This window comes from Chiroxiphia lanceolata, chromosome 4 (assembly GCF_009829145.1).
Source record: "Chiroxiphia lanceolata isolate bChiLan1 chromosome 4, bChiLan1.pri, whole genome shotgun sequence".
Lineage (NCBI taxonomy): Eukaryota > Metazoa > Chordata > Aves > Passeriformes > Pipridae > Chiroxiphia > Chiroxiphia lanceolata.
The window spans coordinates 23,238,470-23,253,044 of record NC_045640.1 but is presented as its reverse complement, the minus strand read 5'-3'; the positions used below and the strand labels follow the sequence as shown (position 1 = coordinate 23,253,044).

Genomic DNA, 14,575 nt, shown 5'->3' with positions numbered 1-14,575 from the left:
AAAAAGTAACAAGTTATTTATAAAACTTGTATAAATCCTATAGCAAACAACAGAAAAAGGAATTGGATGAAATATCAGATAACATAGTATGTATTTGCTAACTACAGCTGGTTTTTTATTTGTTTTTTTGTGGGATTCTTTTTTCCAGATCTGTTTTACCAAACTCTCACAAATACTTTGCCAGCCATATAAGAATTTTAAGACTGTAGAAAATAAACATATTTTCTCTTACAACCTGCTTCTCCGCAGCAGTGGTAACAGATGCACCTCAGATTATGTTCTAAGAACTAGATATAAGCTAGAATGAGCACATGAGTATTTCCATTAGCAAGTAGACATTAATATGCTATGTTGTGCGATGTATTCATATTTTAGGTCATAAGAGTGAGTAAACACTTGGTCGAAATTAAATATGCCAAATAATACGTTGAAGTTGCTCTGAAGACTTTTTCCTCTGTCTTGTATTTATTGATTTTTTTGAAAAAACTTACTTCTTTAAAAAAACCTGACTTTTCTATGAATTCTTCAATTACAGATTGCAACAAAAGATGGTGCACTTTGGAAAGTGGCTTTCTGAGCTACTATGAAAATGATAAAACTACCACTCCTAATGGTATGATTGACATCAATGAAGTTATCTGTCTTGTAGTACAAAAGACAGACTTCTTTTCAAATAGAGGGTAAGATCCCAAAGTCATATTTCAATAAACAAACTCAGGTATTTCAAAGATTTTATTCTGAGTTTTCAGAGCTGTTGATTTTTTCTTGAGTGTTGAATACGCAATTTAGAAAAAAAAGCTGAATTGTTTTATTTGACTTAAGAAATAAGCACTATGTGATATTTGGGATTTTTAATTTTTTTTTTATAGTGATAGAATGAAAATGTTAGGGTAATTTAAAAGGGCATCTTGAATTAGATACATCTGTTTCTTACTAAATCTGTAATGAATATTCTCAGTGCTTAAAAGGTTACATGATGATAAATCGAACAATTAATACTCATTTTTCTTTCTGAGATAGACCTCTACCTCAACCCAAAGCTCTTGCTTTGTTTCTTCCATATATTAATGCAGCAGTTTACAATTCTCCACAATACTTTTGGATTTGGCCACAGAGATATTTGTCTTTGAAACCCATTCTTTGTCCTGCAGCTGAGGACAGCAGTGTAACTGATGAACATTGTGTTAGTTTGAAGAAAACAACTTTTTTTTTTTCTGGTTTGCTTTTCTTTTATAACACTCATATCCCATTTGTAAATTAAAAACATCACATGGAGATTGACCTAAATCTGAGTTGCATTCCAGTGATACTTAGTTTCTTTAGGGCAACATTTTTGTTTAAATTATACTTTGGATTTGTCTAACAAACTCCATAACACTTGCTTTACATTTTTTTAATGTCTATGTATGTATGTAAAATAAAAATATCTTTCTTCAGTATAATGCTCTAATGCTTTTAGTTAAAAACCAAAATTGTCTACAAAGAAAGCATTCTATTCAGTAAGCTTCTGGAAAGGATAAATAATGATAGGAATAAAGGACTTTCACCAGAAAAAAAAAAAATCACTTCTGTCCTCAAACCTAACCTATTGCTATCTCCAAGTGGCTCCGTTTTAGGATAATGCTTAAATTAAGAACATGTTGGATGAATACTTCACTCTTCACAACCTCCCATTGTGCTTTACCTGTGATTGGGTAGTTTTATGAGAAATTTACTAAGATTTGATATTTCATGTAGTTGAACAACTGGTCCTCAAAAATGCCTGTTCTATTAGTCAGAATTAAGTGTTCATATAATTTTCAAAGTGATTACTGAAAGTGACACAAATTACTCATGTTCAGTTCTCCACATTTAGACAAATCTCAGTCTTCAGTATTGAAAGGTAAAAGCCTACTCCATCTATTTGGAATCTAGACAGAGGGCACAAACAAAATCATGCTATAAATTGGTGAACCATAATTTGTAAGTTAAAGACTGACCGTAAGTTCAACATGATATTTACTTTCCAAATTCCTCACTAATTTGAATTGGTTTGCTTTTTCCTCTTTTGCTATCCTTATTTGAGAATTAAAAATAGAAAAACAGAGTCTATCTGTTTAAATAATGGTATAATTTTTAAAAGAAAAAAACCCAAGAATCTCCCTTGATCATGCTGTGTTATAAAGTACTCTATTATTAGCTGGGCTGTACTTGTAAGATTGGAGGAAAAATGCAGAGGGTTTCCATTCCATATGTATGAAATAATGATAAAATACCAAAATAAAACCCTTGGGTGTCTACTGTCATGAAGGCTAAATACAGCTACCTTTTTTCTCTTGCTTGCTTTAGGGACATCTTTACCTTTGAAATCTACTTAATGTCAGAACGTGTTTTTCAATTTGGAGCTGAAACTGCATATGCACAAAGAAAATGGACTTGGGCAATAGCTAAGGTAATACTGATAATTATCTTTTCCAGTTAGGCCAAAGAATAAAGTGTCATTGTTAGCTTAAAATCCTCTCAGAAGCTATTCTTGATGACTGCTGATCTAACCTGTGTGTGAGTGTTTCTTGTGCAGCAGGAAGAAATAATTTCTGTGATTTAATGTTTGAAACAAGATAATAAAATAAAATGCAAAAGGAATTGAAGCAGCATTTTAATGCCAACCTTAAGAATATATTAAAGGTGCTCTACTATAAAGACATATTCTGTATGAATTTATTTCAGCAAAGTTGTTTATGGTTGCAATTCTATTCTTTTATTTGCTGCAACAGGTTTCATAAAGCAATACCGTATTTTATACTGTAACAAATGTTAATAGTTACATTACTAGTTAAATCAATTGTAGTTTAAAAAGCAAAAATATTTGAATTGGAGAGTATGAAGGCAAAAAATGTTAAGCTTGATTTTGTATTTTAGATTTATTGTAGATATGGGTTTATGAATGATATATCTGGAGGTCTTATTTTTGAACTGTGACCTTCATCCTTGAATCCTATAGATTTGCAATGTCTTGATTTTGTTTTTTAGGGGCAGAGGGTTTTTTTTCTTCATCTGACTCACCCCGTTTTCTTTGGTAGCATTTTGTTCCCCCTGTGGCTGAATCCTTGTTAGAGAGAGACTTTGACCTGATTGGCCAGCTGTACTACAAAGATCGCCATAACCTGGATGAGTGGAGAAAAGGCTGGTTTGCCATAGAGAAGTCGAGCCTTTATTTTTGTCTTGAAATGGCGAATGCTGAAGAAGAGTCCATATATCTAAGAAGGTTGCAAGAACTAAGTAAGAATTTTGTTTAAGGTGTAGCATTCGGGAAATGTTCTACGGGATTAATTCACTGTTAAGGATATTCTATTGCATTTCAAAATAATAAACTTTGGGAAGCTCAGGAACTATTCTTTCACATGAGCCAGATGTTTTTCCCACTCTTATCTAAATGTGGATTTGGTAAAGTTCTGTCTTGGGGTTTTTTTTTTTTCTTACTTTGTGGCACACACTAGAGAAATTTTTCACAGCTTTATAATGAATGAAGGCAATTTTTATTTCAGTTGCAGCAGTATCTTTCTTACAAGAATACAGAATTGGATAATAATATATAAACTTTTGGGATTATTGCCTCATATTTTTGACAGGGCAAAAATACTTCCTGCAGAATGTATTCTTGATATGATTGACAGGTCTAGTTTTAACACACTCAGATGTACTGGAAAAGGATAATTCTCTCAGAAAACTTTCACAGACTAATAGACTTTTCTTTTTTCTATTAATAAATATTTTTTGGTCAGTATCATGGTGTGGAAAGATAAGAATATTTGTTCAAATGGTCTTCTAAGACCAATTTTATATCATTGTTTGTAATCATGCTCTGAATCCTCTTAAAGCATATCTGCCCTATATGTTTTCATATCGAGCAAGACAATTGGTTATGTAGAAAATTAACTATAATTTGAGGTTTTATACGGAAGTAACATAGAGAAGATAATTTAGCTCTTTATTTATGGTCCTCTTTATAAGTGCTGTCAGGTTGTGGACTGTTTTGCAGGAGCTTGCCTAAATGCCATTGGGCTTTCTACTGTTTGTTTACTACCACCTTATATTTGCCGTCAATAACACTGTGAAGGTGGTTTTTAATCAGGAATGTTTTTATGCCTCTAGCTGGCTTTTTAACTTGTGAATACTTTTTGATCTTGATTCAGAATTAAAAGATTAGGCAGTAGGAAAACTGTTCATGATACTTATTTTGATGAGGCTACTGTAATTGCTTTTACCACAATCATATTAGCATCCAAAATCTGTGCCTATCCCAGGTATAAAAATAAAACAAATTTAACTTTCAGTTAAGAATTATTTTTGCTTGCATTTTTTAATATTAGCTGTATTTCTTGGAAATATCTCTACTCCTATCTTTTTTTGATTTCTGCTTTCCCCAAAATAAATCTGCTCTGCTATTAATACTGATTTGTTTAACTGAAACCTGACAGATAATGAAACATTTGTGGAAGTATAGTCACTTAGCTTCTTGATATTTGACTCAGTAAACGTAGGTGATGCCAGGAGTATGTGTGATACAAAACCAGCATATAACATGCAATGTGTTGTTTGAGCTTCATTGATATTCAGAACTTTACTATCTCTGGGAATTAGTTGAAATAAGATGTGGATTATATATAAGACATAAACTCTGAGAAATTCACTTCTCAGAATTTTGAATTAGTAAGCAGGTTACATTTAATTTACCATTTTTAGTATAGAGCACAGTATAGTTTTATAAGCACTGTTACAGGAAACTAGCCAGATGTATTTTTTGTATTATGTACAAGGTGAGTGTTTTACAGGGTGCTTTTTTTAGCACTAATAGCATAAGGTGATGTAAAAATGGGTGGCGGTGATCTTCACAGTAAAACATAGAACTTGTGTTATGTTATTGTAAATGTGTGCAGCAATTAGGGTGCAAGTAAATGAATATATTCCAAAATTCAGCTTACTTCTGAATCATTATGTCTTCTAAAACTTGTATTTACAAGTTTAGTATAATAAAACACTGTAGCATGTTTTCACATTAAAAAGTACGTGTTTAAACTTTCTTCATAGTTTTGTATTAATTATTCTTTTAAATGTATTGTGCTACTTTGTGGAGTTTTGTTTCTTTTATCAGCAGTGTTCTTTATTTGTAAAGTTTAATAATTCCGTGCTCCTTCTGCCAGTAAAGATCATACTGAAAAAGCACACCTATATGTATGTGCATGTATGTGTTTGTCTGTCTGTGTAGATCATGCGAATGTGTGTGTGTTTTGTTTTCAGCAACCAGTAGTGTGATGCAAAATGGAGAGAAAATAGATGTCCTGCTGCTCGTTGAAAAAGGAAGGTAAGGTTCCTATCTGAGTAAAGGTTTGATCTGTTTTTATATTGATATTTTAGAATTCTTGTGTGTAAGTCTTGGAGTTTTTTCGCTTGGGGTTGTTAGGAGGAGAGTAAATTTGCAGACTTTTTAAATGAGGGAAAATCTTTGTGTATTAATTACGTTTTATGTCTATGTCAGGAAATTCTAACAAGCACTACTTAATTAAAAGCAGTTTTCCCACTGAGAAAATTATTCCCAGATTAGTCTGCCAATAATGGTTTCTTCAAAAGGACCTAACTTCTTTTACTGTCTAAAAACAGAGTATCTTTTTGGAGCATTAAGTACATTAATCACTCTTATGTCTCAGAATTCCGTGCCTTAATCTTTGTAGGTCAGGTTTGAGCGGATATGAATGAGTCCCCGGGTTAATCTTATTGTAATGTCTGATCTCAGTTAACACCATCCTAGCTAGGAAAAAACATACTTATGAAACAAACATGATCCATGTTTGCTTCCGAGTAGGTAATATTCTGTGGAGATGACTGTGTTGTATTTACAGTAATATGAGAAGTTGAAACTTGAAACGAGGTAGGTTATTTCTGCCTCACATATAGGCAAAAATTCAAAGATGAAAGTAAAAATTATGGAAAATAATTCTTAGTTTGTAATAGATTGGGGCTTTTTTATTTCGATAATGGATTATTGGGTGTCTGTATAAGAAGTAGCGCAGTGTTTACACAGTCTCTCGAACAGCCAATAATAGGTTAATAAATGAACATTGTTTTTCTCTTTGTCCGGCACACAAACAATCCCTACAGATACCTTTGATATCTAATCAGGGTTGGAGTAACTTGTTGGAGAAATGCATTATAACTTGTGAGTTCTACATTTTAACTCTTCCCAGGATACTGTATAAGTTTCAGAATTCAGTAAGGCTATGAAGGCTAGAAAGAAACACTTTTTCTTGGGGATTTTTTGCTTGTTTGGTGTTTTGTTTGTTTGTTTTGTTTTTTCTTTGTTCAGGTTTTTTGTTTTGTTTTGGGGTTTGGGTTTTTTTTCCCAAAGAAATATATTGAAAGATGCAGCATTAAGTAACCTACATACACCAACCAGTGAATCAGAGGTTTCCTATTCAAGGTGTAGTCCAATAGATGGATCTAAACCTTGCATCTAATTTCGTAGGTGTTAGTGCTGAGCAAAACTCTTACCTCCAAATCAGCGTTTATTTCCTTATAATATATCTGTCAAGTAAGGGTAGGTTTTCCCTGAACCGCTTTAATAATTTAGTGGAAATTCTGAACTATTTGAAAATAATTTCACCAGGGGCACTGGCGGATTAATGGTGGACATAAATATGTTTAATTTTTCTTCACTGAAGTCTACTATAAATAATTTAAATGTATGGTGTTCGCTTTATCTTAACCATTTAAAGCCATATGGGTATGTAAGCTTTGGCACAGTGATTCCTGCTTAGGATATTACTCTAAAAGTATCCAGATTTTCAGTGCAGTTGTGTGAGATTGCATCTTAAAGTGATAAGCAATTTAATGTGTGTGTGTGGAAAATGATTAAGTATAAAATCACCCTTGTCTTTAGACTCAATTACTGTAAATTGAAATAAAACCAGCCATCCTCCCTCTGCCCCTTTAAACTCTAGATAAAGTAGTTAATATCATCAGCATCAACTAAATGAAACATCGCAGTTTCTAGTTTTTCTGTTTTGTCTGTCATTTTATGTCAGTGCTTCTCTAATGTTAACTTTGGCATTGATTGATCACTTGGAAGAGACTCTATATAACTGATGGCTTCTGTGTTAATTTGTTAGTTACTTAAATGCAGGATAAATTTTAAAATAGAAAAAAAATAGTATTGCAAGAATTGCATAAAACAAGTATGATTTTTCCAAAATTAAGAAAAGTTTAGGGGAGAAAAAGCAAACACCTCAAACCAAAGAAAAAAGCAAACCAAAACCAAAAAAAAAAAACCATCTTCCTTTACATAAAGACATAAATGTGGTCAATATCTTATATCTTGTTAAATTTCATTAGAATAAATTATGAAAATTCCTTGAGAATTTTCTTACTGACTTTCCATTACATACAAATACTTATGCCTCTTTTTCAAATCTCAGTCATTGGGTTGATTAATTAGGGAAAGTCATACATTTACATGTATCATATATCTTTTTCTTTTATCCTTTTTTGTTAAATACTGTAGGCAAAAGAATGGCTTAAGTTGTTAAAAGTGGACTTCACACTTAAGAGTGATTTCATATGCAAGTAAACATTTTCAGAACTGTAAAAACTTCAAATCTTCTGAAATAATTATAATCTAATAAACTTACGAAATCTTGATTATTAAAAAAAATACTTAATAAATTTGGGGTACATATATTTAACATTAATCTGATCCATCTTTACTCAGAAGAAGAATTTACAATTGATTGTGGCCTGTGATGTACATAATGCTTTCCTGCTTTTATAAAATACAAGAATTCAGAGAGAATACTACCAAAAGGCATGTGAGATTTTTCTGAAGTGTCTTAGACATGAATATGATCCACTCCTACCCCTTCTTTTTTCCCCCCCTCTTCCTTTGCTCTGCTGTCCATTTATTCTCTATCTGACATGTTCAGCTAATGAAGACTACCAGCTCAGAAATAAGAAGTGGTAATCATAATATACATTGCCAAGTAGCAGCATATCATGAGAGGCTCAGCCATGCTAAGATATTTCCAAAACCACAACACCGCTTCACTTTTTGAGATTGTTGTCTTTTTTGAAGATCAAAGTACTTGCTAAATTTTCATGATAGTTCTAGACCACTTCTAACTCTACATTATTTTTTTTCGGATCAGTTAATGTTTGTGTTTGGGTATCTTTGCTAAAGTAAATTATAAAGGAACACACACTCTTTTATGGCACTTATTGGTATTTTATTGCACTCTGGTCTCTACTGGAGCATATTGTCTGGGCTGTTAGAACTGTCTCAAACTCAGCTGGAAATCTTGACTTCTTGCAACACTGTTTTATGCCATAATCAGATGATCATTTGTCTCTTCTTGCATTCCACTTTCATAGTTGAAATGCTGCTTGACGTTTTGCTAGAAGTGGCAAACCATTTTCCAGATTTCTGTGTGTGATGCTTCCCTTAGTCACATAGAGTTGTCCTCTCATTTGCTCCATATTCAGTTTGGATTTTTTTTTTCCTTGATCTCTCCTCCATATTTTTAAAATGCCTGAAGTGATTGGTCTCCTGTTGCCATCCCAACAGAATTTGCATACTAGATCAGTGAAACAGCTACTCCTGTGTACTTTGACGGAGGACAACAGAGAAATTTGTACACTGAAGAGAGGAAAGCTGAAAACAGCTGTACACAGTAGTTTTAAAATATATTTTCTATATATAGAATTTAATGTAAAATCTAATGCTACACGTTAAGGAAACACAGTGGTGCAGACAATTCAGTTTCAATTATTTCCTATTTTTTTCTGTAATAATTTAAGTTCTCTCTTAGGTGTCAATGAATGTTTTCAGACCATACTGTAATCCAGATGGTGCTTTTCTTCCCCCTGTTATGCTTCTCTTGTAGTTAGCTCTTTGTTATTATGAATAATAAACCTTCCCTATATACCGGCACAATTTCTTTATGATGATGGTTCATGAATTACAATGCTTTCTTAACCCTTTGATGATAGCAGTAATTTGTCTCATAAAATGCAACTATGGGCACAAAATTCTAAAATCCAGGATTAATCTAAACATAAGACTTGGATGGAAAGACTTGTGCTTCCAGTGCTTCCAGTATTATGTGCTGGATATAAGCTCAATATCCTTCAAAGAAATATTGATGACCTTCTTTACATGTAACAGTAATTATTAGTGGAATTTCCATGCTTTAGCTGCAATTTGATTTTCTAATATAATTTCATAGTAATGTGTATCTTCTTTGTACCTCTGTTTTCAGATAGGTAAATTACCAGAATCACTTGAAAATTGCCAGAGGGCACTAAATTGTGCTAATGTTGATTTCTCACTCTTCCTCCCCACAAACCTTACCCAAAATCACTTGCTACCACTGCTTTCCCATTGCAGAGTTGTGCAACAAAGCATTCAGACATAGCTAAAGCTAGTGGACTTTGCAAGATGGGCTAAAGATAAGCCTTGCACTGTTGTGGATGAAGTGTGGTCACGTATGTTGTTTGTCTGACTGCTGGTGCAGAAGGATGTGCTGGTAGTCAGCAATAAAGTTGAACAGGTAACAACAGTAGCTTCCTTAATGTTGAGACTAGGTGATTGTGGGCTGCTGCAGTAATTTGTGCCAATTCAATTCTCTCAATTCACTAAGGCAGAAATCTACCTTGGCAGGGCTTCTTGTTTGATCGAATACTTAAATTATTAATTTCTTGGGTATGGATTTTATGTGCTTCACAAACATAGCAAAAACTGCCATTATTCACCATGTAATCACTATTGCTAAATATTTGTTATAAAGTGTGTGCTCTTTATCAATTTTTTGAACTGGAAAAGTAGCATATATGTAAACATATTATAGAAGGCACTGAATTTATATTGAAGGAATGCATTTCAGTTCAGAGTCTGTGCAAAGTATTTGGTAGTCTGCATGACAGATCTTCATAAATGTTGCAATACAAATTCTTTCAAACATGATTATTTCTATAAACCTGTTAAATTCCTCAGTTTTGTTCCTCATGGGATATCACTACATTTCAACCAGTGTTAATGCTTAGTCTTAAACCTTGGATTTAATATAACTTTATATTTTGATAATGACAGTTCAGTGAGAAATGCTTATATTTGTTGTTACTGCTGTCTGAAAACTGTGTGAAAGAGATGATGAATTGACATGAAAAAGAAGCCAGATCTGCAAAGGTGTCTCTATTGCTTCATGAAGTTCTATAGGAGACTTCTGTGCTTTGAGGAAAGTTCTGCTCAGCTTCTGGTAATTATTTCCTCTTCATTCCTTCATCATCCTTTTCATTCCTTCAAGGTTCATGGAGATCAACAAATCATTTCGAATTAGGAAAAAAATAAATTTAACATTGTTAAGTTTGTCTGAAAGGATTAAAGGTAGAAGGAATTATTTAAACTTCTTATTTGTAAATTGTTGTATGTTTTTATAATTTAAATTTATCCTAGGTGTGCTCTCTCTCAGCCAAAAATTATTGAGGTTTGAGATGAGCTTTCTAAGTCACTTCCACAGGAAATTGACTGAGTTCTGAACTGTGTCTGGCACTGGTTTCATTTCCTTTTCTCCCATCTTCACTTCTATGGTATTATAGTGAAATTGCATCTCAGATTTATCTTACTTTTTTATGTGACCACTCTGGAGATTTTTTCACTGGGCAAAGTTAATTATTTGCAAAATAATAAGTTGCCTTCTATCAACATCCAGGTTGATAGCAGCAAGATTTTTCACGTTTCTGTTTCTTATTGGCAACTTCTCTTTCCTGACTGTGTTGGTCCTATGGGACTACTACTTAAACAAATACCACATTTTCTTTTTTATAACCTCTTCCTTTGTAATTTGAATTTTAACTCAACAACTTCTGCAGTTTTAGAATTTTAGAAAATTTAGAGAACATCATCTTGGTAGTTCTGATATGTTTTTTCTAATGTGATACATTGAGAGGAAGATGGAAGGATCCATAAAATACAAGGTAATTTTTTCCTCATAGTTTAGGTAATTCATATATTACAACAGTTGATTGACAGGCACATGATTTAGACTTTAGTATCTCTGTGAAAAATACTGATAAGTTTATATGACTTTTGAAGTTCAATATTGTATTTTCTCTCTCCTCCTATGGTACCAATTGATTGATATGCAGCAGAGTTGCCCTTTTCTTGTTTAGCAGTAATAATATTTTCACTTCCTGTATATATCATAATGCTTTAAATAACAAAAAATAATCTGTTGAGACTTCCATTTATCCTTTTGCATAAAACCATAATATGAATTCTGGTGTTCTGCAGGGAAAATAAAAACATATGCATATATGTGTGCATCTCTTGTGTTGGGAAGCACCATAAATCATTTATAAATTATAGTCCTAACCTCTTCTGATCTGTGAATAATAATACTAAAGGAGTAGGGTCTCATACACTGTCAAACTTTTTTCTGCTAATTTCAAACTTTTTACTTTCCTTAAATGTATGGCAGCAGTACTAGAGAATGTTAGGGTGATGTGTTCTTTGGAAGTCGTTGATTGAGAACTACCTGTTCCGACAGGTCTTAAGAAAAAGATTGAAAACGTTGAATTAAGCACACTCGTTTTTGTGCAAAAATGTGGCAGCTTCATGCAATTTATTGGTTATTTTCTTAGTGGAAGAGAGAGACTGTGTTTCTACTACCCAGGCATGTAGTTAATATGGTTAACATGACTTTGGTAGTCATGAAGTAAAGACTTCTTAAAAAGGGGCTTCAGTAAGGTGAAATATTTTAGTGTCATCTACTGTGCTGTTGAATGGCTAATGGCTCAGCCTGTATGGTGAATCCTGGGTCTGTGCATGTAATACATTGACTGCATCCTCACTTCCTACCAAGATAGGAATGCTAGAATGGAAACATTTGTAAAAACAAAATTGAAAGATGCTAATTAAAAAAAAAAAAAAGAAATCAGATATTCCCTCTTTATATAAAATACTTGGGTTTTTTCTTTTCTAAATGAAATAATCAAAATGAATGTTTGTTTTTATTTTTTCTTCTATTTTCTTATATTTTTCTTCTATATTTTCTATTTTTTTGATGGAAGTGTTTTCATAGAAGTTTGGTAGAACATTGTAGCTCTTTGTCATTAGCAAATAAATTGTCATTAGAGAAAACTGATCCCTGACATTTCTTTCATGGAAGACTAAGAGCATGTATGTAGAAAAGTTTACTTGCCATTTTAGCACTTTAAGAAGTTCTTTATTACATGCATGCATATAGATGAACATACACTCTTCAACTTTTCCATTTTAGTATTTTCTCTTTCTGTCAGAGTGGAACAGAGTTTACTATAGCATGTTTAAATAATAAAGTCAGAACAGGGTTATGCTTTGAGATAGACAAGTAAAGTGTTGCACTAACTTATTCTGCCTCAACTCTTACCTTTTTCATACATGTTCCTTAGCTCTGTGATATCCTGAGCGTGATTGTTTTGATACTTGTGTAGGAGGGAAATTCAGTATGTCTCAGCTACCCTACAGAACAAGAGGAATGGTGGGTATGTGTGGTGTGTAGGTGTGTGAATAGAAAAGAAGGAAAGCTTTTACGATATTGCAAGTTGTCTTTAAATCTGTTTCCTGTTTAGCTGTGGCTTGGACGTATGAATGCAGACTGAAGAAGAGTAATTAAAATGTTGACAGGTTCTTTCAAAGGCTTGTGACAGTGTTTGTGGATCTTCTTTATCGTGGCAGTGCTAGTATGAATGTAGTTGGGGAAAAAAAAGCTGTAACAATAGACCACCATCACAGCTTTACGTGGTGGAAGGTGCCTTGATGTCTTACTCCAAGTGTTTCTTTTTTTTTTCTGCTGGACATCTGTTTTATTGCTGTAGTACAATAACATAATTTTTTTTTTATTTCTTTCCCAAATTCAAAATATTTTTATACTTTTCAGAACGCTATACATCCATGGCCATACAAAGCTGGATTTCATGGTCTGGTATACTGCAATTGAAAAAGCAGCAAGTACAGATGGTAATGCTTTACAAGATCAGCAGCTCAGCAAAAATGATGTTCCTATTATAGTGAACAGCTGTATAGCATTTGTTACACAGTATGGTAAGTATAGTGGATTTTATTCAACCCAAGATCATTTGTATATTATCTAAGCTCCCCCAGATCTCATTGAATGAGTTAATTTATTACTTAAAGTAAAATCATGCCCCTCGTTAACCTTGCCACTCTTTGATGTGATGGAGAAGTACACTACCACACATCTGAGAACATGCAATTTGGGGAAATACAACTTGGTAGGTTCCCTTTATAAACACCTTCCTATTTTAAATATTGCCTTCTTTGCCTTATGTAACTCAGCCTTGAGGTCCAATGCAGACATCTCAGCCCTGAAAATAAGCTCTGTGAACCAGGAAAAGCATGACCTGAACTGGTCAGCACATCTTCTGGGAAACTGGTATTAACCATGGAGTTGGTTCAGTCTTAGGCTGCTGAGTTTTCAGTGTTTCTTCAGCCTAAGAATGTATAGTCAGTAACAATTTGTTTAAGTAAATTTTGTCAGCATTATTTTCCATAGCATTAGGTCATACACAGATAATGTTTGTGTCCTTTTACTACTGCAGATTCATCAGTTTTCTTCTGAAATGCTAGATACATATCAACCCTGTACCAATCTGTCTTTGGGATAAATACCTCTGTCAGTGTGAGAGCCCCTAATTTATATTTGAGTGGTTGAAGTTTAACTAAATAGCCTCTGAATATGGCAACACTGCATTATGGTAAATAGTTGTATTGGGGTTACAACTGTTGCCTAAAACTAACAAAAATGTTTTTGTTAAATTATTTTGTAATCATTAGTAATAGGAATTATTCCAAGTATAGTTTACACCATTTCATGCACTGACATGTTTTTAAAGCAGGGTAATTATGTCTGCCACTTAGAACAACTTCTGTATTCTAAATTAAAATTCAATTTCCTAATGTCTTAAATAAGTCAGATCTTTATTAAAAATATTTTTTTTCAGGATCAACGTTACTGGTTGTTAAACTGCTCATTTGAAAGCTGAAGGAATTATTTGTATGCATTATTTGCATATATACGTCTTTTTTTTTGTCACCACTGTAGAGGTTTTGTCTTTAGTTGTAGTCCACAGAAGACAGATGCAATCAGGTTCCATAGCTGTTCCTGACAGTAACAACACAAAGGCAATATTGAATGGAAGTGCATGTGGGCATTGCAAGAAAGGTGAATTCTAAGAACGTAAGACATGATTTCATAGGTTTTGACAGAGTACTTAATTTGGCAGGTACATAAGAAAAGCAGGGTTTTATGTAAAGTACCAGTCTCTTTCAAGAAATGTGAATGCAGAAACACCTCTACAAAGAGAAATAGGACTGCACATCTATGAAAAACTTACACGAGGTTTAAAATTCAAAAGTTTTGACTACTCTCATATGCAATGATTGAAGGTAGTCTTGACTTTGTTTTAGACTATAAATTTTCTTTGAAGTTGACTTCCATGGTTTAAGTTGTTAAATGCAAGTATACTGGCTGCCTGATGTCTTCCAGAATGT

The 14,575-nt window shown here is 33.1% G+C and overlaps 1 protein-coding gene across 1 annotated transcript in view; it reads left to right on the top strand.

Annotated features, from left to right (window-relative positions):
• The window catches only part of ARAP2 (ArfGAP with RhoGAP domain, ankyrin repeat and PH domain 2), a 120,862-nt gene that overhangs the window by 62,896 nt on the left and 43,391 nt on the right, over window positions 1–14,575 (top strand). Inside the window, exons 17-21 of the mRNA XM_032686720.1 lie at window positions 536–680; window positions 2,329–2,431; window positions 3,060–3,258; window positions 5,278–5,341; window positions 12,942–13,105. Coding sequence (XP_032542611.1) covers window positions 536–680; window positions 2,329–2,431; window positions 3,060–3,258; window positions 5,278–5,341; window positions 12,942–13,105 — 675 coding nt within the window. The remainder of the gene's footprint in view (window positions 1–535; window positions 681–2,328; window positions 2,432–3,059; window positions 3,259–5,277; window positions 5,342–12,941; window positions 13,106–14,575) is intronic.